This window comes from Cebus imitator, unplaced genomic scaffold (genome assembly GCF_001604975.1).
Source record: "Cebus imitator isolate Cc_AM_T3 unplaced genomic scaffold, Cebus_imitator-1.0 Scaffold221, whole genome shotgun sequence".
Taxonomy (NCBI): Eukaryota; Metazoa; Chordata; class Mammalia; order Primates; family Cebidae; genus Cebus; species Cebus imitator.
Window position 1 is genome coordinate 612,325 of NW_016107536.1, and position 23,063 is coordinate 635,387.

At 54.7% G+C, this 23,063-nt stretch overlaps 1 protein-coding gene across 2 annotated transcripts in view; it reads right to left on the minus strand.

Annotated features, from left to right (window-relative positions):
• Positions 1 to 23,063, minus strand: part of BIN3 (bridging integrator 3) — a 47,549-nt gene continuing 24,486 nt past the window's right edge. Inside the window, exons 3-9 of one of the 2 annotated variants that reach the window (XM_017549718.2) lie at positions 16,684 to 16,724; positions 16,234 to 16,331; positions 10,141 to 10,277; positions 9,707 to 9,747; positions 3,748 to 3,889; positions 3,435 to 3,569; positions 1 to 1,076 (exon numbers count right to left, since the gene is read on the minus strand). In XM_017549718.2, the coding sequence (XP_017405207.1) occupies positions 930 to 1,076; positions 3,435 to 3,569; positions 3,748 to 3,889; positions 9,707 to 9,747; positions 10,141 to 10,277; positions 16,234 to 16,331; positions 16,684 to 16,724 (741 nt within the window). In that variant the 3' untranslated portion in view covers positions 1 to 929. The remainder of the gene's footprint in view (positions 1,077 to 3,434; positions 3,570 to 3,747; positions 3,890 to 9,706; positions 9,748 to 10,140; positions 10,278 to 16,233; positions 16,332 to 16,683; positions 16,725 to 23,063) is intronic. The other variant, XM_017549719.2, reaches the window with a different exon arrangement.

Consider the following 23,063-nt stretch of genomic DNA (forward strand, 5'->3'; position numbering starts at 1 on the left):
CTTTTTGTTTTTTAAATAAACCAAAGTCAAAAACAAACCGAGTGTGTCCTCCCTAGCTCTTCCTGCTCTTCTAGGCCTGCCTGCATGTCCTTCCGCTCAGGGTCTCTGCTGGACCATGGTGCAGTTTGCCTTAGAAGGTGGAGCAGGGCAGGGGAGGTGTGCATAGCTGGGCTGGAGGGTGCCCTAAGTTACAGCACAATACCATGTGGACATTTCATTGAAAACTTTACTTGAAAAAATAAAATTCCAAATATTCAGGTGAGACACAAACCCACTGTTCTTGTTTTGAGGCGCAAGAATTAGCATGGGACAGTTGCGCTGACAGTTTGAGTTCCCGAGCTAACAGTTCTGTTACCTTGGGAATCCCAGGGACTTTCGGGACTTGGGTCCCAAAGCCACGATGGTAGCTTTTGTCTTGCTGGGAAGCTGGCTGAGGGCCTGCCAGGGCTGGAGGACCAGCTCTCCCTGGCAGGGCTCAGGGCCTCTCCCAGAAAAAAGAAGCTTTGAAGTGAAAAGGCAACAAGGGGCCAGTAGGCTCCCCAGGACGTAGTCCTTTGGAGGTAGATTTGCTCCCCACCACACATGCAGGGCTAAGACCCCCAACTGAGCCAATGAAGGCCATGCCCTTGGAAGGGCTGCCACTTGCTCAGGCCATGAGCCAGGATGCATGGTGGACGGTTCTCCAAATAAAAAAGCCCCCAGGGTTTGTCTACACTGCTTACCTGCTGGGGCTGTGAGTGGGGAGACAGCGGCCTGCCTAGGGCTTCTGATGCTGGGCTCAGGAAGAGTCACTCATTGCAAAGGGCCGGCAAGTGAACAAGGGCCACCTCTGTCCCCAGCCTGTGGGAAGAGTGGGACCCTAGCCCTGAGAAGGGCAAGAACGAGCAAGGCTGACCGTGTCACAGGAGTCCTCCAAGAGTTACGGGTTTTCAGTCATCAGCCACAATGGAGAGGGCCCGGAGCTCACTGAGTTTGGCCTCGTTCTCCCGTTCCCGCTGCTCGTCCGAGTGGCCTGGCTGGTCAAGCTGCTGGGTCAGGTCTCCAAAGATCTTGTGCATTTCTGAGTAGTACACAACCTGGGGGAGGTGACAGGTTGGCATGTGATGCCTCCAGGGAACCATGTGCTTCAGGGTCACAGAGGCTGCCACTCCTGCCCGCTCTCACCCATCTGAAGCTGCGCAGCAGCGTGCCTTTGGGGACGTGCAAGGCATGGAAAGGCACTAGCTGAGACTGAACCAAAAGGAGGCAGGGAGCAGCTGGGCCTCAGTGGCTGTGGGTGGAGGCGCAGTTGCTCCCTGCCTCCTTTTGGTTCCCCCAGCAGCAGTGCAGGAAGGCACTGGCCTCCTAGGGTGGCTGTGAAATGATGGGCACCGTGATTGGTGTTCTGCGTTTTGTAAGCTAGGGGAGAATTCAAGGCTTTTTGTCCATGGCAGAAAGACGGCATGGTAGGCTGGTGGCTCCCAAAGCCCTAAGCCAGCTTTAGAAGCACAGGTGAGAAAGGGGATGCCCGTCTAGCCTTCCGTTGCCTCCCAACTCTCATCCCATCCTTGCTCATGGCCTGAGCTACGTAGCCAGGGGCACAGCTCAGAGGCCAGGCTCACTGCCAGGGGTCCCTCTACAGAGGCACCAGAAATAGGGTAGGGGGACAGGACACAGGAATGAGGGTGGGGTGGGTGGAGGAATGGGGAAGCCCATCAGCATCCCCAGATGGCTGAGGACCAGGCGCTTTTTCAAGGACAATAGGGGCCACTTCTGCCTCAGTTTCTACCTCATGAACCAATGAAAGCATGCACTTTCCTGAAAGCTTCCATGCTTTATACTCTACACACAAGGCACCCTAGACAGGAGGGGACCTTGTGGAAAATGCCAGGTGGGGCAGGGACCCATGGCCGAGACCCCCACAGCGAAGTTTCCACTGGCCAAGGGGGAGCTAAAGTGAGCAGGTCTCAACACACTACTGTCACCTCTGGGCTGGGGGTGGGCAACCCTATCCCCACTCCCTGCCCGAGCCACTGCACGGTGAGTCACTGGGAATGCTTACTTCTCCATGACTAATGGCAGCCGTGCGGGCGAGGGGGAGGCTGGGGCCTGGGAGGCAGCCAACAGCCCCCAGTGATGCTGCCTGGTTACAGGGCATCCCTGGCCTCCCATCTGCTCCAACCTGGGCACGCGGAAGCCTGGCACCCTGTGGCGTCCTCCTGTGAGCAACAGGAGGGAGGGTGCAGGGGAGCACCCAGGTGACAGTGAGGAAGGGGCAGGCCCAGGTCTCCACTGAACCCAGTGGGGCAGCCAGAGGGAGCCCTTGCCGTAGGAGGAAGTATTGGGAGAAGTCCCTCACCCCTCTTGCATGAGGCTGTAGTTCTCACTGCCACCTAGAGATGGCACAGGACCAAGGATGTGGGTAACAAGGCCCAGCCCTGGCATAAACCCTGCCCAGGCATCCTGATTGGGGCAGGTGGCCACCCTGACTTTGGCCCAGCAGGGTGGGCTTGCAGGCCAGGCTTCCGGGCTGCGACTGCAGGGCCTGCAGGAATGGCTGCGGCCACCGGAGGGTGCCAGACACCCAGCCATGCTCAGACTGCAGGGCCTGGGAGGTGCAGAGCCTGTGGCTTGAGGACCTGGCACCAAGGGGTGCCACAGGTGTTGGGGTCCCGAGGCTGTCGCTGAGCACAAGCCATCAGTGGGGCCTTGCGTGGAAGGGACCCACTCTTGGCATGGGTGCCCACCCTCTTCTATTTTGCCAGTTGAGGGAACAATCCTTGCTAAAGGCTTGAAGACGGAGGAGGGGTAGGAGGGGGAGGAAGTGGAGCAGGGAGAGGAGGGTGAGGGGGCGGGAGCCACAGGCGCTGCCACTGTGTCCTCCTGCCCCAAGTGGAAGGAGACGCTGGGACCTGGCCCATGTCTGACGCCCAGTGGTGTGGCCCCATGCCCCCAGGCCAACCCCAGGGTCCCAGCAGCAGCCCTGACTGTGGCTCTCTCCAGGGTTCTGGGACCCCTTCTCTGGTGGCTCCAAGGCAGGACTCTGCCATCTCCCACTAAAAAGAGGACTGGCTAGGGGTGGGTGGGGCAGGGAGCTGGGTCCTCAGAAAAGGCCTCCACCCTTCAGATCCCTTCTCTGCACCACCTGGGCCACGAGCCTGCCCACCTGAGGGTGTAGGGCGGAGCAGCTGCTTACAGTGAAATGCAGGGAGACCCAGGGAGGAACGAGTGGGCAAAGGGGAACCTTGGCCATTCCTGGTCTGGGATTCATCAGAGAGCAATGTCAGAACTCAAATAGCAAAGAGTTAGGGCCCCCGAGTTGCCAAGCCTGGCACTCTGGTACTGGAATGAATTCCTTCGGGGCCATGCCTGGGGTGGAAAATGACTAAGTCACCCTTCCAGCGTGGGTGACAGAGAGTGGCACGAGATACGTCCACCAAGCCCGGCGGCCTCACCTGCGCTCGGATGAGGGACTCAAAGCTGGGCTGGAAGTAGTCAAGGCGGCTGCCATAGAAGCGCGGCATCTCCTCCAGTAGCTGCCTGTTCTTGGCTTCAAAGTCCTCCCGCACGGGCCGCAGCTCCTCTCGCGCCTAGGGAACGAGACCCAGGGTGTCAGAGCTCGCTATCTCTGCTGGTACAGGATACAGGATGGGTGGAGTGGGGACATGCAGTCTCGGTCCTGGTGCTCCCAGGTGAAAGAAGGGACTTTCCACAGGTGACCACGATGGCCTGCCCATCTACCCGCTGCCTGCCTGCCCTCCCTGGTACCTGGTGGAGCTTGGCCAGCACTGGCCCCGTCTTCTCCTTTTCCTCGTACTTCTCCACCTTGGCCTGCAGCCTCCTGTAGTCCTGCAAGGCCTGTTCCCGCCGCTTCACGGCCATGTTGAGGCTCGGGAAGACGCTGCCGAACCTGTGGGACGAGCTGGCTGGAGGTGGGCCTGCTCTTGGAGGGGTGGCCTGACCAGCACTCACTTATCCAAAAATATGTCCTAAGCACCTACTAAGTGCCAGACTGTGCTCTAGGTCTCGGGGAGTTCACTGTGAACAAGACAGATGAGGCTCTGTCCCCTGCAGCTTGTGTGAATGAGGATGTCGTCATGGGGTGAGGACAGATGAGAGGGGGCAGGGCTGTGGGCCAGGTGCTGGGAGCCGGGCAGCATAGGGCGAACCAGGAAGGAAGGGTGCCCTGACCCCCACCTCCTGTGAGCTTCACCACACAATGGACTGAAGGATAGTGGGGAAGGTGCTTTGAAGTCATCTGGCTAACACTTCACTTTTAAAAAGGAGGGAAACTGAAGATAGAGATGATGTGTAACTCAACCAAGGTCACAATGAGGCAGAGAAGGTCCAGAAGAGAGCACAGTTGTCCACATTCTCTGTCTGGCACTCTTTCCAGCCCTCACAGTGCCAATGGCAGGTGACAAGAGCTGAAATCTGAACTTACTCCTAGCCCAGGGCACCTTCTCCTTCAAGGCGTCCTTGGCAACATGAAAGGAGCAGAGCCGGGCATGGTGGCTCACGCCTGTAATCCCAGTACTCTGGGAGGCCGAGGTGGGTGGATCACAAGGTCAGGAGATCAAGACCATTCTGGCCAAGATGGTGAAATCCTGTCTCTGCTAAAATACAAAAAAAAAGCTAGCCGGGTATGGTGTGGGTACATGCCTGTAGTCCCAGCTACTCGGGAGGCTGAGGCAGGGGAATCGCTTGAACCCGGGAGGTGGAGACTGCAGTGAGCTGAGATTGCGCCACTGCACTCCAGCATAGTGACAGAGCAGGACTCTNAAAAAAAAAAAAAAAAAAAAAAAAGCAGAAGTCCTATAGTTCTGCCACGGGAATGTCCAAAGCGCCAACCAGCTGCTTTAGGAAAATGCCCTGAGGACCTCCTCCTACCCCATCGTGACTAGAAAAGACCACGTGGGAGACTCAGGGGAGTGGCCCCCAGAAAGAGCAGCAGTGGACGATGCAGCACTGCAGGTCCCCAGGGGCCTCATCTGTGACCCGTGTGGCCTTTAGTGACCAGGAGCAATGCTCTCCCGGGGCTCTTGCTGCTGCTGGAGGGCTGGCCCTCAGTGTGACAGCAAGGCAAGCCCGAGTCCCAGGAGAGCTCATGGTCCAGTTGTGCAGCGCAGGGAGCTCGTGACTCTGTGGCCATTTGGAGGTGACCCAATACCAGAAGAGTTGGTTCCTCCTGGAGGTTTTTATGATGAACCCAGAGAGGAGGAAAGATGAGGGCAGGAAGCAGTTACTGAGGCTGGGGTCAGCCTCTCACAGGCACTCAGCTGAGAGGATGCCGGCAGACTCACTGTCAGCTTCTAGGAGCTCAGACACCAGGCGGAGCAGGACTTCTCAGATCTGCCTCTCAAAGGAACATGACCATGAATTTGGTTTTGAGATGGAGTCTTGTTCTCTCCGTCAGGCTGGAGTACAGTGGCATGATCTCTGCTCATTGCAGCCTCTGCCTCCTGGGTTCCAGTGATTCTCATGCCTCAGCCTCCTGAGTAGTTGGGATTACAGGCGTGCACCACCACGACCAGCTAATGTTTGTATTTTTAGTAGAGACGGGGTTTCACCGTATTGGCCAGGCTGGTCTCGAACTCCTTGAGTAAGCCACTTGTCTCGGCCTCCTAAAGTGCTGGGATTGCAGTCATGAGCCTGGTTTTAAAAACCTTCAGCAAATCAAGTGTCCAGGTGAGGTAGGAGTAATGAACAATTTTCCCAGAGAATAAGAGGATATAAACTTTACCAAAGCATTAAATGCCCCAAACTAAGCCACAGACCCAGGGAGTAGACTTTGATGAAACAAAGGTCTTATCCCCAAGAAAGGCCACTAACACGAATCCTCCACCTCAAGTGTCTGTAACGGGCTCCCTGCCTAACAAATTGCTAAGTGGGTAAAGCCACCAAAGTGCCCTGAATCCTCAGCCGTGCCCTTAGACACAGTAATCAAACCAGCATCTGAACAAATTGCTAGGCAGAAGTCATGGGCCTCCCAGCACTGCCCATGGAGAACGCAGGCCCCCTCAGCGCTGCGGAACTGATAGGAAGGAGACACCACCAGGACGCATGGCCACCCATGGCGTGGGCTGGAGTGAGACCGCTGGGAGGAGCTGGGCTCGATGCTTTCACCCAGGGCAGCTGCTGCGGAGCTGCAGCTGCTGGGGAGCCCCGCCCCTCTTCCTGGGCAGCTGAGAGGCACATGTTCAGGCAGCAGGTGCAGCTGGCCTCAAAGGCTACCACGCCACCTCTCCCTCCGCCCCAAATGGCCAACGGACCACTGGCAGCTACCCCGGTCCTCACCCTGGACCTTGTGTTGGAAGCCACCTGCTGCCTGCACGGTCCCAGTGCCTCGGCCTTGTGGGTGCCTGGGAGCTGCTGGGTGGGTGCTAGCACCGGGACAGGGCAAAGATGATAAGCAGGCAGGAGGCAGCAGGTGGAGGGCTCTCTGGCCCTGGCCCCAATCCTACCACGCTGAGCTCACATCCTCAGGAAGGCAGGCATCACAGCATGAAGCCATGTGTACACAAGGCGCCTTCCATGGCGCAGGATGGGAGGAGCTTCATGCTCGTTGCTCCAGCAGCCCAACCCCCAACATCCCTGCGGCCCTCTCATAGCCCCCTTCCCACAGCTGGGACTTATTATTTCCGGGGCCAGCGTCAGAGCCACCAGGAGCACTGACTACAGGGCAGTGCCGAGCAGGGGTGAGGGAGGCTGGGTTACAGGGCTCCTTGGGGGGGATGGGGTGGTAGTGTCTCCAGGAGGCCACCTGACTGCATGGGATCCTACCAGCCCCCTGGAACCAAGACCACCTGGCCTCTGCAGGGGACATGGCTGCAGGGCACCTGCCCCTGTGAGAAGGGTGTGTCTTCACCATGAAAACTTGCATCTCCCACAACAGCACCCTCAGTCACCAAGAGGCTCTGCCTGCTCAGGCCACTGGAGGTGACTGCTGATAAATTACCACCACAGTAGGGGAGGTTGGATCCTGGGACTGGGATTCCCTAGGGGTAGGGACAAGGGTCACATCCTTCTACATTCCGAGGAAACTTACATCAGTCAGGGCGGGGCAAAGCCTGTCTCAAGGTGGCTGAAACGTGGGGGACCAGGACGCTGTCACATCTGCTCTGGTCGCTGACCCATTGAGGCCCCACCTCCCTGTTTTCTACTTCTCAGCAATGGAAGACTTTGCCAAAGCCCAGGGGTGGATGGTGGATGTGCCATGGTGCCACGCGGGACCTCAGCTCAGGGCTCAGGGTGCCGACAGGGGAGGTGAAGACACGTACAGGCTAGGCCCCTGTGCTGACCCCTCTCAGATACGCCCCTGGGACACCACAGAGGCCTTGCTGACTCCACCCAATCACATGGTGGGGACCTGTCCACAGGAGCAAGGCCAGGACCCAGGCTCCACTCTGCTGTCGCAGCGCACTTCACCCCTCCTTTCTCCTTGCTCACCTCAACCCACCAAAACCACCTTTCCTGCTCCTAGATGCTGACTGTCCCATTCTGAGAAGTCAGTTTAGCCCTCTCTTTCCACGTGAGGAAACAGGCTCCCAGGCTGGGTGGGGGCAGGTGGGACAGGCCACCCAGCATGCTCTCCTCCACAGTACTGAACCACACTGGCACTGCCACACCCACCGCTGACCAGAGAACAGATCGTGGCTTTCCACTACACTGTAAGCTCCTGAAGTTTCTTTTACATTTATCCTCAAATAACAGGGCCAGGCTGGGCCCAGGCCAGTGATCAAAGCAACACTCATGATCACTGCTAATTCTTGCCTGTCTTAAGGCTTAATATCAAACTCACTCCCCTGGGGATGCATGGGGCGAAGAGGAGCAGAACAGGGAGGGAGAGGGAGGCCGGCTGGGTGCAGCCAGCACTGGTGGGGAATGCCTGCCATGCCTTGGTCTGTGCCCACGCGGCCGGGAGCTTCCACCCACCAGGAAAGGGAAATTGAAAGCATCCCCATCCGACATGTGAACATAGCCCAGAGACTGGGGATTAGAGGCCAAGCCCCTGCGGGGAGGCTGGGGGCGGTGGGGTGGCCATGTGGCCATGATCTTCATCAGAGGACAGGAAAGCTGCAGTTTCCTGTTTCCGGTGCTGGGGTCCCTGGGAGCTTCTCTTCTGGCAAGAGGAAGCCAATGGGGAGGAGGCTGCAGGCTGCGCGGTTTTATGTGGTCAGGGGAGATCGTATGTCAGCTGTGGGGATGCAGGGAGAAGCCAGCCAGGCAGGCCTGAGGGCTCATGCAGAGGTCAGCGGATCTGCAGCGGAGATGGTGCGCCCCCTCTGCCACGCCCCCACCTTCCTGGCAGGTGGTGGGCCACCAGGGTGGTGGGAAGAGGCCGGGGTTTCTCTCCATTTGGGCTCCAGAAGCCAGGGATCAGATTTCAAGGGCGCCTTGTTGGTACTGAAATTGAGGTGGCAGTCAGTCCCCCAGTTCTCTGAGCTGGGTCCCTGCCTCACGCTGCCAACCATGGGTGCCTGTGGCAGCCTCTGTGTCCGTCTCTGGGGCCCTTGCAGCCCTGGCACAGAAGAGCCCTCTGTGAGCAGGGTCTTCTTGGCTTGTGTCCTTCCCAACCAGCCCTGAACCGTCTGTCCTGAAGCCCAGGACTAAAAACCACAGCCATGGAGCTCCTTCTGCACCCGAGCTCCCTATATAACCCTGTGGCACAGGGCTGCACTGTCACCAGTCACCAGCAGGCAGGGGGTGTTGGATACCCATTCTGGGGAGGCTGCGGGGCCAGGCCCAGAGTGGGAGGTGCAGTCCCTTCCCTCCCTGCCATCACTGAGCCTCCACGGTCCTGGCTTAGAAACAACAGCTTGCTAGTGACAGGCGGGCCTTTTCCTAATCCCATACTTCAAGCCTACACAGTCAACAAACAGCTCAGCAACCCCAAACCCCAGGGGCTACAGGATCAAAACTGCTCCCCTCATCGCCCTCTGGGCCCTGGGCCAGGCCAGTGATAATTAGGCAGAGCCTCATTACCCGGCCCTGGCAAGGCAACTGCCCAGGACCACCACAGAAGAGGCAAGGAAGTGCAGCTGGGCAAACAGGCGCTTTCTAGGTCACAGCCTGCTCGGGAGAGGCCAGGGAAGAAGATGAAGTGATTCGGGGCTTCAAGGCATGGCTCTGCCTGTTCCCGCCCTGGGGATTGAGGGAATAGGCCTGTCTGATCACCGACCAGGGCCTGCCTGACAGAAGATGAGTCTCACAGAAGCATTCTTGACCCCGACAGGTCACAAGCTAGGGGACCTTCCCAGGCCAGACCCTGTTGCCGCACCCCTCCCTGTGTGCGGCCACCCCCACATTTCCAAAGCCGAATGCTGCAGGCAGCTGCTCTCCCAATCCGGCGGGGCAAGATGAAAGGCCTTGCTCATGTCCGCTGTGGGATGGCCAAGATCTCTGCTAGCTCCATTCAGCAAGCCTGGCCCCACTGGCTCTCAATCAGGAGGAAGCAGTCAAATGACCACCGGAGCAGTGGCCGAACGCTTGTGGGGGTGGCGGGCAGGGGTCACCTGAGCTCACCTGGGCCATGCAGGTGCTCTAAAGCCCACAGTAGCACAGACCCTTAAGCCACAGGTCATAGAGCTAACGTCCCCATTGAGTTTCTTGTTAGTCCCCATGGGAATCTGGAGACAGGCTATTAGAAACGCTGTTCAAGCTCCAAGTAGCCACTGACCTGCCTCTCCCATAAGTGCCCCGAGGCCCCCAGGTGACATTTACTCACTTTTTTAAGGGCTCAATCACAGTCTTCTGAATTTGGTTCACCTGCAAAAGAAAAGCCCAAAGACATTAAAACTGGTGGGGTGGGGGAGGGGAGGACGATAGGCAAGGCCGGCCCCTAACTACTGCTGGACCTAAAAGCCCCCAAGACCACAGGGTGCTGTCCTTGTCCTGGGCCTGAGCCACAGAAGGCTTAGGGGCTGCGTGAACAGGACCACCATGGGCGACCCTCACAGTGAGTGATGTGAGCTCGTGGAGCCTCAGGAAGCAGGGAGAGCCAGGGCAGAACAGTCTGGGAAGAGCCCTGTGGGCCTGCGGCACATTATAGCACATGAGGCCGGAGGGCTGAGTGCCCTGAGAGCAGAAGGAGCCCACTCAGGCCTCCCTGCACAGTCCCTCCAGGGAGAGGCCCCCCCAGACCAAGATCCAGTCACCTACCTTTTCCTGGTTGAAGGCATCCATCCGCTTCATGGCGGTGTCCAGGGCTGTCACCATGTTCAGAAGGTCCTGGTCTTGCTCACAGAGGGGATTGGAGAGTAAATCCAAGGATATCTTCACAGCAGATTTTGACATGGCTGTAAAAAGTCAAAGCTCAGTGAGCCTGTGAAGGGACAGGTTTCATGGGCTTCTCTTCAGGACCCTGTCCTCCTGCGGCCAGGGGTCTGCACCCTGATGACCTCTTCCCACCGCCACGGCCGTCAGAATGGCAGAGTGCCACACAGCCACGAGCTGCTGATCCCCTGGTTTAATATTCATTCCCCCACGCTGACACTGTTCTGGTCCATTCTTTTGAGCAGCTTTACCTGTTCTCCAAACCCTGGGTTAGAAAAGGACTATCTGGGTGGGAGGCTATAATATAATGCTTCTGGCTCCAAAGATTCTAATTCAGTAAAGCTGGAACCCAAGAATATGCATTTAAAACCACGTCTCCAGGTGGTTTGGACGTGAAGCCTGGTTTGGGACTCCCACATGGACAAGAGTAACAGTACTCCAGTTTACACACGCTTTCACTACAAAGGGCCCAACAGTAAACAGTTCGTGCTTTGTGGGCCATATGATTTCTGTTGCAACTTCTCAGCTCTGCCTTGTGCTGTGAAAACTGCCAGCCACCACACATAAAAAATGGATGTGGCTGTTTCAATAAAACTTTATTGACAAAACTAGGTCAGATTTGGACAGCAGTTGTAGCCTGCCAACCCCTAGTTTCCTAGATATCCAGTAAGAAGAGATACATTGGAAAATGTGTTTTCCCCAGAAACTCGCCTGGACACTCTGCAGCTGGCACAGACGGCACTGGGCCAGCATGGCCCTCCTCCAGGGTGTCTTCCTGCTCTTCCAGAATTTTGTTTGTAAATAATGGAGATCTGGGAACTTGTACAGAACAAGGAGCTCCAAAGCTGCCAGCAGGTCCCCATTTTGGGGTTCTGTCAAGGTTCCGATACACTCTCATTTAGAGCTCAAACAACCCAGGGAACATCTAGGGGAAATTATTTTGGTTCCATTTTAGAGAGGAGGCAGATCAGGTACAAAAGAGTTTGTAATGTCTCCAAGGTCAAATGGCTGTGGGCGCCAGCTGGGCCTTGACCCTTGACCCCGGCCAGCTGCCTCCCTGTTGACTGCTCTCCTTGTGATCTGGCCTGGAGGAAGCCGGTGGAGGTCCACAAGGCTCTGATGGGGCATCCACTGATGTTTTTCAGGCGCCCTGGTACCCGGTCCCCACGAATGTGCCACCCACCCCTCTGTGCTCCTCCCTCCTGTGTTGACATTCCCTGCTGGGCAGATGGGAAGCCTGGGAGTCACAGGCGGCTCAGAGGCGGGCTGGAGACCTGCTGGCAGCTTTGGAGCTCTTGGTCCTGAACATGTTTTCAGGCATCCATTATTTCTAGAGTCTAGAAACAAAATTCTAGAGGGGCAGGAAGAGGCCATGGTGAAGGGCCATGCTGGCCTGATACTGTCTGTACCAGTGTCAAAGTGTGTCTGGGGCAGGTCTCAGGAGAGAAGACACACTGCAAGGGAATTTCTTTTATTTGCATGTTACTGAATTTAAGATGCTCTTCGTTATAAGACACTTACTCTATAAACTACTAAGAAAAAAAAAAAAAACTGCTGCCAGTCAAACCAGGCTACACTCTCAAGTGTTACAGTACTTTGATTTCAGAGATGTTAACTGTGGAAAGTGTCTTGACCCATGACATAAGGTTCGCCTCCCAGTTAATTACAGATGTGGCCTTGCCTAGCACTCCAGAGCATGAGCCCGACCCTGACCCTGCTCTCCCTGAGGAAGGGTCCACCTCTCCCAGGCCCCTTCACCAGCCAGCAAGGCAGCATTGAGTAGACAACTAGCCAGCCTGGAGCAACCTCCTGGGATTTTTCTGGAATTTAGGAGATTGCTACAGTCACCCAGCAAAAGGGCAAACTGTGGGAGAAGGCTGGAAATGTAAACTTTCCAGAAATGCTGAGGAAACGGAGGAAAAAAAAACACCTCTTAAATTCTGTGAAGTGACTGTAGGTTTAGGAACAAATGTGTAACTTGATTTGATTATGAAATGATCACATACGGCATTATAGAAAGACAATAAAATTCTAGATAAAGCTGGAAATGTTTCTGAAAAATGTCTTCTATTCTTTTTAAAATATCTGAGGAAAACAACCCAAAAAGCCAAAGGATCGAGGAAACATTCTTCCCACTTTTTTTTTTCTGAGATGGAGTTTTGCTCTTGTCGCCCAGGCTGGAGTGCAATGGCACGATCTTGGCTTACTGTAACCTGTGCTTCCTGGGTTCAAGCAATTATCCTGCCTCAGCCTCCTAAGTAGCTGGGTAATATTACAGGCGCCTGCTAATTTTTGTATTTTTAGTAGAGAGGGGGTTTCACCATGTTGATCAGGCTGGTCTCAAATTCCTGACCTCAGGTGATCCACCTGCCTAGGCCTCCCAAAGTGCTGGGATTACAGGCATGAGTCACTGGGCCCAGCCCCACTTCCCCCTCTCTCTCCTAAAGCTGTTGCATTGTCAGGAAGTCAAGGAGCTGAGTGGACTCAGTGGCCAGCCCTGGGCAGAACTAAGTCTGGAATCCCCGCCAAGTGATGCCCCTGATTCATGCACGCAGAGCAGAGCTGGGGTAGATGATGCCAAGAACACCATGGCCTTGGCTGGGTGTGATGCCTCATGCCTGTAATCCCTGTGCTTTGGGAAGCTGAAGCAGGAGGATCCCTTGAGCCCAGGAGTTCGAGACCAGCCTGGACGACATAGCAAGACCCCATTCCTCCTCAAAACTATTTAATAAAGAACAGCAGGTCTCCATGCCCCTCTGGGCCTGTGGTCCCTGCTCTGGCACATATCCCTCCTCATTGTTCCCTGCAGGGACTGGGAGAGGGGCACAGTCAGCCTGGTCCACATCAGGAGACTGGTGATCTTTGAACCTTACAGAAAGTGAGTGTCTTGGACCCCATCTGGATCTCTGGAGTCCTGACGCAGCCTCTGGAATGTAAGATTCAAAGATCCACCAGAGCACTGTGAAAGTAATGTAAGTTTCTGAAAGAAAGGTCATCTTTTTTAGAGTAACTGGGGATTTTCCACCTTGCAGGGGAGCTCAGGAGATTGCACACTCGGGAAAAGCAACCTTCCATTCCCCTCAATTGTCCGGATCAGTGGTGCTCACAGTGTGCGTCTCCAGCATCACCTGGGAATTCCAGGGGTACACATTTTCAGGTCTCGCCCAGCCCATGAATCAGAGGCTGGAGGTGGGGCCCCGCGGCCTGCAGCACAGTAAGCCCACCCACAACGGTGATGCCCGCCCCGTGTGAAGACTGCTGTGGCCGTCAGGCTCGCCTCCCCCCGCAACCAGCACCACTGCTCTCCAGAGGTGCTGTCTCTGCCCACATCCACTCCTGACTGAGGACAGTAATCCTAGGTTTCCGTAGTCACCCACCGAACCCTGGTTTCTCTGCTGGAAAACTACGCTTTCCACAGCCACAGATGGCGCCTCATGGACCCCAGATGCCCTTCTTGGTTCTGGAGCAAGCCGCTGTGAACACAGCACAACCTGGTTTCATTTATGCGCTGACAATGCAGCTGTCTGTAGAAGCAGGAAGGAAAGGAAGCAATGGGTCACAGCAGCTCCAGAACTGGAAAGGCAGTGGGGGCCGATCAAGAAAAATGCAACCCAAGTAACTCAGACCTGAAATAACTAGAAAACAAACAACTGCACACAAACTCCCAAATCCGGTCCTTGGCTTGTGACACACAGTTTGGCAACACTAGGGGCCAGGAGCAAGGTGCATGCTCAGACCAGCCCACGGCCCAGGAATTAGCACTGGCATGAGAATTTATGGCACAGACCAAGACGGCCACAGTCCCTGCACAAGCAGTCAGCACTCACCAGGGCATAGTGGTGCCAGCGGCGGCTCCCAGGGAAGGAATGTTTTCCTTTTGTGATCAGTGCTTGGTAGGAAAGGTGTGTGTTTACACATCAGTAACTGGCTGAGGCTTAGGAGCTGGCATAAAATGGGAACAAATTCAAATAACTGCCTCCATTAGGGACATTTCAAGTGTTTTCCTCTTAACTGCAGTATCAAGTAGGAGCCAGCTGGTCCTTAAATTCCACCCTTAGGTGCCCACTGCCCTATGGCTCTTTGAATGGTGTCAGGAGACAGTGACACTGCCCCCCATTTGCACTAGGTTCATAGACAGCCAAGCCAAGAGTGGACAGGTCAGGGTTCCGGAGTGGGGCTGTTTCTAGTTTGGGGTGGCAAGGCAAAGGAATGAGTGGGGCATGGGCAGGCTTCGCTGTGGAGACAAGGCCCTGGGCTTGAGAAGAGGAGCTGAACTCTTCCTCCTTCATCAAATGGACATGTCAGTTTCCTCTTTCATAAAACGGGCAGGTCATGTGCCCTGTCAATCCCAAGGGTAGAAGAGCTCATGTAGGTAAAATTTCTTCACAACTGTAACAGCATTATTCAGCAGCTGGAGTGGCTGAGGGGACTGAAGATGGCTCCTCCCCCCGTCCTGCTGGCTCTCCTGCATCTGTGGTCAGTGTGCACAGCCTCTGGGCCTCCACGCTTGCGGTCCACGGCCTCTGGGCCTCCACGCTTGCGGTCCACGGCCTCTGGGCCTCCACGCTTGCTGTCTACGGCCTCTGGGCCGCCACACTTGCTGTCCACTGTGTTTCAGGACCTCTTTCCTTGGCTCTACTTGTGTGGGTTACTCATTCTTTTAGGACTCTGCCCAAGGGACACCTCCCCAGAAAGGCCTCCCAGGACCCGGTCACTCTCTACCTCCTGACTGTTCTTGACAGTGTTTGCCATGACGTGTCATTATACCTATCCTCTTGGATCTCTTGCGGGCCTTCCTCCTAGAACGTAAACTCTCATTTTGTCTTGCTGTTGACTCTCTAGCACTGAGAGTGCCTGGCACAGGTGGGTTCTCAGTCAGTATCTGTTGAATGAGAGGAAGTGAGCAGTCCTGGCCAGACCCAAGTCTCTTTCAGGTCCCCATCCCAGTGTGGTATATAGACATGTCCCTCCCACTGAACCCAGGGAAGGAGCAGTGGAGGTCCAACCAGTCAGGGAGGCTTGCTGCCGACGATGACGGTGACAACAGGAGCTGACATCCCCTGAGAGCTGACCCATGCCAGGCCATTCTCAGTGCTTCACGTTGCTCAAGTGACTTCATCTTTAACACCAGCCCGTGTCACTTGGGCTGGCATTCCCTGTGCCTGCTTCCCAGGTGGAAAACTGAGGTGGAGCTTAGCCAGCTGTCCAGGGATGTGCACGGAGCGCTGAAGCCACTGATCAACCTTTGGTCAAGTGCTCGCTGCTCTGCAGTGGAAAAGCCAAGGCCTTGGAGAAAGAAGCTCAAGGAGCAGTTCTCCACCTCTCCCGGCTACTTGTCGCCTCCTTCCTGGGACGTGAACTGTGACAAGGGCTCTGGATGCTCCCTTATCCCAGACCTGCCTGTGGCTCTGGGCTCCCGGGCCTTGTTCCTCCTTGTTTCAAACAAGAACTCTCCAGCCAAGAAACCTCCCCAAGGGCCTGAGCTGTTTCCTGGCACCTGCTGTTTCCCCCACCTCCCATGGACCTCCCAGTGCCCTTTGTTATGACGGAATTATCTGGGGCATTTCTGGCCTTACACTTTTACCCAACCTCCTGTTTCCATACACCACAGCTTCCATTCCTGTTGCCACTGGAGCGCCCGGCCCAGCAGGCCAGGGAGTCTTGTTTCTGCAGGAGGGAATGTGCTTCCCTTTCCCTCTGGACAGCCTGAGATGGCGGCCCAGATTCTGAGGCAATGGAGACATCTACTACCAGAAGCTTCCACCAGCTGCAGTACTGCCGTCTAGAATCCCAGGAGAGCCTTGCCCGGGCACCCACATCCAAAGTGCGGTGGTGCGAGCTCTGTGGGAAGTAGGATCTGACTAGTGAGGAGTGACTGTCCTTAGGCCGCTTCTCAGGACACTGGGTACGCATCCTCTGAGTGCAATGACGTCAGTTAGCCCTTGGGGGGCTGAGGGAGGGTGCCCACCTCTGCCTCACCTGCCCAGCCAGTGCTGCGGGTGGAAAGCCACCTACCCAGGTCGGCGTCGGTGCTCTTCTTCATGTCTTTCTGCAGCCTCCGGGTCTGCTCTTCCAGCCTGCAAGGCAGGGGACAGGCTGCTGGGGATCCCCCTTCCCTTTCCCTAACTGAGGGAAGCCCAGATACTCTGGAGGGCCTGCCAGGGAGGAGGAGAAGGGGTCCTTCCCCATGGGGACATCTCCTGCTGTCTGAAGTGCCGCTACACCCAAAGGCTTTCAGTGAATGACTCTCGTGTGGCCACTGCTGGGGAGCGATTCCAGCAGCCTGGTGACCCGAGCTGCTCTCTGCTTCTAGGGTGCTCATGGGGCAGAGGGCCAGCCCAGGGAAGGGTGGTGGGCAGACAGGCGAGAGTTGGCAGGGGGCCCTTATCCCTCCTGCCTCCCACCTCAGCCTCCCGGGTTGACACTCACTGCTGGAGTTTTCCATATTCCCTTTCAAAGTCTCTCTCCACCTGCAATGAGAGAGATAACTCAATTAATGGAGAAATGACAGCACGGTGGAAAAAACCTCCCAGCCTCTTGAAACTCTCTCTACACCCTGCCCCAGTCCGCAGAAAACAACAGGGTCCAGTTCACACAAGCACCAACAGATCGCTCCTGACATGGTATCCCTGTGTTCCCAAGTTAATTAAGTGTTTGATTGAGGGAAGAAGGCTCCCCTCCCAGAGGGGCCAGCCAGGCAGGTGGCAGCGCACCGTGGCTCTGTTCTTCCCAGCTGGGAGCAAGGCACTCGCTGCGTGCCCTCCTCACCCCAGGCTGGAGGTGGTCAGGGTGCTCAGAATGTGACTGGATCCCATCCAGGGAGGCAGGAGGGTGCAGAGGAGAGGGCGGGTCTGGGGTCGGGGGCTGTCTGCTTTTCCTAGTTTCCAGGTCCACGCAGGGCGCCTCCTCTCCTACCATGCCCTCCTCTCAGGGCCACCTGCCCCTGCTGGGCTCGGGGTGGGTCAGGAACAAGCAAGCTCCTGTGCTTTGTGACTGGGATGCATCAAACACAGACACTATGACTACTGACTCAGGCAGGCTCTCTGCATTCCCAACCAGACAGCGACTCTCGAGAGCCAGCAACACTGAAACCAAATGGATGAGTCCTGAACCTGGGGCTGCACTTGCAAGTTAAGGAATCTAGTACTTTCTTCTAGTGCCTAGACTTCACTATCTGTAAAAACGGGCCTCAGAATGGGTCTCTTGTGGGCGTGGAACGGGAAGTAAATGGTATCAAGAGGCAAAGACGGAGGCTAAGCTAGAGGCCAGTCCTTCCTTCTCTCCCTGGCCAGAGCAGTAGACGTCAGGGGCCAGCTTCTGGGCTTCTTGCTCTGAGCAGTCAAAACCGCTAACTCACATTCAGAGAGCCCTCACTGTGTGCTTTACAAGAATGGAGTTCTCTACACTCATCTCCAAGACAGGCATGACTATCAGGTAACAATACTGAGGTGGTCACCGGGACCCAGGTTATATATCCGGGCCAAGGTCAACCCATTGGTGAAGGGCAGAGTTGAGCACAGTGGGAATGGAACCCAGGCAGCCTGGCTCCACAGCCTGCATTCATAACCATCACTCTCCTAGAAGGCATTTTCTGATGAATGAAAGCCTTGATCTAAGAAAGCAGTCTTCCTGGCTGCTCCCCGAGACTCCTGCCCCCAAAAGCCCTAGATCCTGACTTCTGCTTATGCTACAGGCTGAGGGTCAGGCAGTACATATTTGCAGAAACTGTCAGAGCCAGGCTGTTCCCATCACTGCCATCCAGCAACAATGACCTGAGAGTGTTCTGAGCCCATCAACCCTAGCACTGCACGTTTAGATTTAGATTAATTCAACATAGCCCTGGAATGACAAAACAGCAGTCATGTCACAAATGAGGAGCCTGAAGCCCAGAGAGGGAAGTGACTTCCCTAAGGACGCAGGACATTCTAGTGGCAATGCAAGGCTAGAATCCAGAGTCCTGGTTCAGGTCTTTTTGTTTCAAATGTAAACAATATTCATTCCTACAAACATGTATTGAGCACGTATTAAGTGGGATGCATTCTGCCAGGACCTGGGGATACCCTGGTTGATTCAAACAGACATGGGCCCTGGTGGTGCACATAAACAACAGCTAGATACAAATCTGCTTGCTGATGGGCCTTTTGGATGGCAGCGATAAGGCCAGAGACAGCTGGACAGAGAGTCTGCTTAGCTCTGGCCTGCCCTGAGGGCATGCCAACAGACTCCCTTGCATGGAGATAGCTGTACCTTCCTCATTTCAACTGTAAAATCTGGAAGCAGGGGAAAAAATGGTCTTTTACTTAATGATCGTGGCATCTAGTACCTTCTACAACACTGTGAAGTAAAATCCACCATTGGTGCCCCAGCCTCCCATCCTACAATCTTTCTTCCTCTTTTCAGCAGACTCTTTCCCCACCCAGGAACCCATTATTTTTATCATGACTTTCCTTAGGATCCAGCAAAAGCTACTCTTAAGAAAAAAATTCAAAATTCACTCCCACTAAAGCACAAATGCTTGATAAGCATTTAAAGTGCTGCCTGTCCCAGGGGATTTCCAGTTAGCAGGGAAAAAAAAGTCTCAGCTAAAGGAAGGGAAAGGCTCCACAGTGACTGCAGGTGGAAATCTGCTTTGGTGTGAAGGAGCCTTGCCAGGGCCCTTGAAAGTCTGTACTTTGGTGTCAGCCCAGTTTTCTCCAGCAGGGCCACAGAAGAATGCAGTTTAGAGGCATGAGCAGAGATAGGTAAGATATGAACTCTGATGCTAGTTGTGGAGCCTTGATAATACTGAGGACTTTTTTTTTTTTGAGACAGGGTTTTGCTCTATTGTCCAGGCTGGAATGCGGTGGTGCCATCACAGCTCACTGCAGCCTTGACCTTCTGGCCTCAAGCAATACTCCTGTCTCAGCCTCCTGTGTAGCTGAGGCTATAGGAATATGCCGCTATGCCTGGCTAATTTTTAAATTTTTGTAGAGACGGGATCTTACTATACTGCCTAGGCTGGTTTTGAACTCCTGGCCCCAAGTGATCCTTTTGCACTGGCCTCCCAAAGTGCTGGGATTACAGGTGTAAGCCACCTCACCCAGCCAACTTTAGGTGGCTTACAAGAAAATAGTTGACAATAATATCTACCTCAGTGGCTCCTTCTGAGGATTAAGAGGCAGTGTACAAGACAGCAAGGTGCCTGGCCCACGGCAGTGCTCACTAAATGTTAGTTTCTGTGTTTTCCTCCTGCTCACTGGGGTTCTGGGAAGACCAGAGCAATCTGGGGCTGCAGACTGGGCTATAAACCTGTTCGCAGAGAGGAGAAGCTGCCCCAAGCACACAGGAAGCTGGCAGCTAGGGAAACCCTGATGTTGGCTAAGGGTGGAAGCCCATGCCTAGGTGCTGTGACAGTGCCCTAGCTCCCTTTGCTAAACACATTTTTCTTCTTTGAGATAGAGTTTCACTCTGTCACTCAGGCTGTAGTGCGGTTGCACAATCTCGACTCACTGCAACCTCTGCCTCCCAGGCTCAAGCAATTCTCATGCCTCAGCCTCCCAAGTAGCTGGGACTCCAGGAGTGAGCCACCACACCCGGCTAATTTCTGAAAAAAATTTTTTTTTGGTAGAGATGGGGTTTCACCATATCGTCTAGGCTGGTCTTAAACTCCTGGCTCAAGTAATCTGCCTGCCTTGGCCTCCCAAAGTGCTAGGATTATAGGCATGACCCACCGCACCCAGCCGACACATCTTTTGTCTAACCTTGTAGGATATGACAGCTGAGCAGCATCTTCACTTATTAAACGTATTTCTTTCCAGAAAGAGAAAATTAAAACGAAGCAGTACTTGGCCCAAACCAAGCTCATCTAGAGATCCAGAACACACAAGAGGTGCTCTCTGGGAGGGGAGCTGAGAGTTTGCTAAACCCTGGGGCCCCAGTCTTTGGCTCCCTTCCTCTCTTTTGCAATCCCCCAAGTGTGCCGGTGTGTGTGGGATGTCAGAGAACACCTTGTCTCCCTGGCTGGGGACTGCTTGGACTTGCACCGGGACGGACTTCAGGTTTTTCGCTAGGTTGGAAGACTCTGGAAGCTGAGGAGCTTGAGGTCTCACAATGGAGCCGAGGAGCAGGTCAGGGGCGGGAGTATGCTCTTTCTACTTGGTGCCACTGAAGGCCATCTGACAGCCTGAGAGGAGTTCAGAAACATCTCACCTCCCCTGCTGCCAGCGGCCAGGATGGGTGGCTTCTCTAGCTCACTGCTCCGAGAGCTCTCTCCTCCGCTGGGGAAAGATGCACAGGGACACTGCCAGAATTCTAGCCTCTCAGATAATGGCTAAGGGACTAAAGGGACACACTGGAGCCTCATTCCGAGGAAAAGAGCCAGACAGAAAAGATCTGAACATCTTTGAATGCTTGATGCCTTTGCCAAAAAGGCAATTGGACCCCAGTCAACAATGCAAGTGTAAACACATGTGCATGGACCATCAGAGGATCAGGGCAGGCTGGGCCAGGCTGGCGAGGTTAGTGCAGGGAGAACCAAGGCCCAGACGACTACCCTTGGCCACGTCCTGCATTCATTCTCCAAGGCCCAGGGTGGGAGGAAGGGACTGTGCTATTCCCTGCTCAACTGGCAGTGCCCAGGTCAGGCCCTGGCACAGAGTGGAAACCCAGTATTTACTAAGTGAATGAACAGGCTGAGTTCCCACCCCAACTTATGCTCATGAAGTGAAAAAGGAAACTGGCAGGCAAGGCCGGGGCTCTGATCCCAGGGCTGAGGTGCATTTGATCAGAATCTGAGAAGCTCAGAGTTGCAGCACTGTGGGAAGCTCCTCCTTCAAGGGATGTTCTGGGTGGAATGTGGGCTCCCTGAAGGTATGTTCTAGCAGGAATAAGCAGGATTAATGAGGCTGAGGGCCCTACCGCCTGGCAGGTGAAAATCCTTCTCCAGTGGAGAGACTTTGTGTGGCCAGACTCTCTTTGCCTTGACTTCGCAGAGCATTCACCTGGCTAGGAAGCTTGGTGTGTGTGTTCCTTGTGTTTAAGACCCAGAGTAACCCCTGATTCAGAGGGACACAAACAGCAAAGCTTCAAAGACCTCTTCTATCCTCCCTGGTTATGCAGGAAGTTACGGAGGCTTCTTTTCAGGCTAAGATGCTCCAGCCACTCTATGGGACCCGGGAAGCAGGAGGGTACTGGGTGGAAGATTAGGATTGGGATGGTGGGGGGCTTTTTTCCCTCCATCTCAGTTCCAATGGTCAGCCCCAGCAGAAACAAGCCATTACAGCCAAAGCCCTGACAATAAGGTAATTTGTGTGAATAACCTGGGCAAAGGAGAACACTGAGGGTAGGGACACAATGCTTTCTTTGTGCCTGATAGTTGTGTGCCTTGAGCCAAAAACCTCCTGAAACTCCCTGAAGACAACATGAGCATTTCTTCCCATGACAGGGGTTCCATGACTTCCAATAACCCAAAGAGCCACAGCTGCTCCCCTCCCTGAAAGTGCCTGGGCATGAACAACAGAACGCGTCACTGCTGTTGAAGGGCAGCTGCCAGGGATGCTGAGACAACTGCGCAGCCCAGGCCTGTTTTGGGGGCTGGAAGGAGGCAGTGGGTGGGGAATGAGACTGAAGAGGCAGGGTCTTGCTAATTCTACTTCAGTGCCTCTAGGGAGCGGAGGGATACAGGCCAGGGAAGCAAATAACTCTACTCCAAGCTGTAGTTCAGCTGTGATTCCTTGTGAGAGATCAAAGGCCCCACCGACTTTGCTGCGTTGTGAAATCTGGCTGCCTGCGACAGGCTGAGTCCCTGATGGTTCATAAAGAGGGTCAAGTCAACCAGCTTCCTGTGATGTCATTAATATTAACTGGGGTCTTATTTTGTGCCAGGCACTGTGTTAGGTGCTTTCAAGGTGCTACCTTGTCTGAGCCTCAAGTAACATCTGTGACACAGGTACTGTCATTATCCTCACTTTACAAATAAAACAAAGGCTGAAGAGGTTGAGGAACTTGCCGAAGGTCACAGATGGCACATGGCAGAGCCAGGATGGGGACCCAGGCTGCCAGCCTCCTGAACCTGTTTCTTGACCCCTACCTGATCCCGTGTATCTGGGAGAGCAGATACTGTAATCAGAGGACCACAATTCCATCTCCAGCAAGACAGATGCGAGGAAGGAAGAGGGATGCCCTGAGTGCATCTGCCCTCCTCGCGAGTCCTTGCCACTCCTTAGATGAATGTAGCCAGAGGTTTTGCCGCCAACAAACTGGCAAAGCAGCTCGTTTGCCTACACTTTCTGCGGAGAACAAAGTCCATTTCGATAAAAGTTGGGGTGCCGGGAGGGTTTTTGTTTGCTTGTTTGTAGCAAGCATTCAGAACAAAAGACCCCTCTTGAAACCACTTCCCTTTCAGATCTGTCATGGATTAAACTCTGGAGACTCAAAGCCACACCTTCCCACTTCCTGTAGCCAGCTAGGGCCCAACATGTGCACACCCAGATTCTTTGGACTTCAGCTGAGAGCCTCCACAGATGGTCAGCCTCTGCATGGGAGATCAACGCTGAGTTGGTCAGCAACCTGCCTCTGCGTGAAGCAGAGAGGCCCCCTACATTTTTTAAACAGACAGGGTCTCGGTCTATCACCTAGGGTGGAGTGCAGTGGTGCAATTAGAGCTCACTGTGGCCTTGAACTCCTGTGCTCAAGCGATCCTCCTGCTTTAGCCTCCCAAGTAGCTGGGACTACAGGCACTCTTTTTTTTTTTTTTTTTTGTAGAGCTGGGGTCTCACTTTGTTACCCAGGCTGGTCTCAAACTCCTTGTTTGAAATGATCCTCCCACCCTG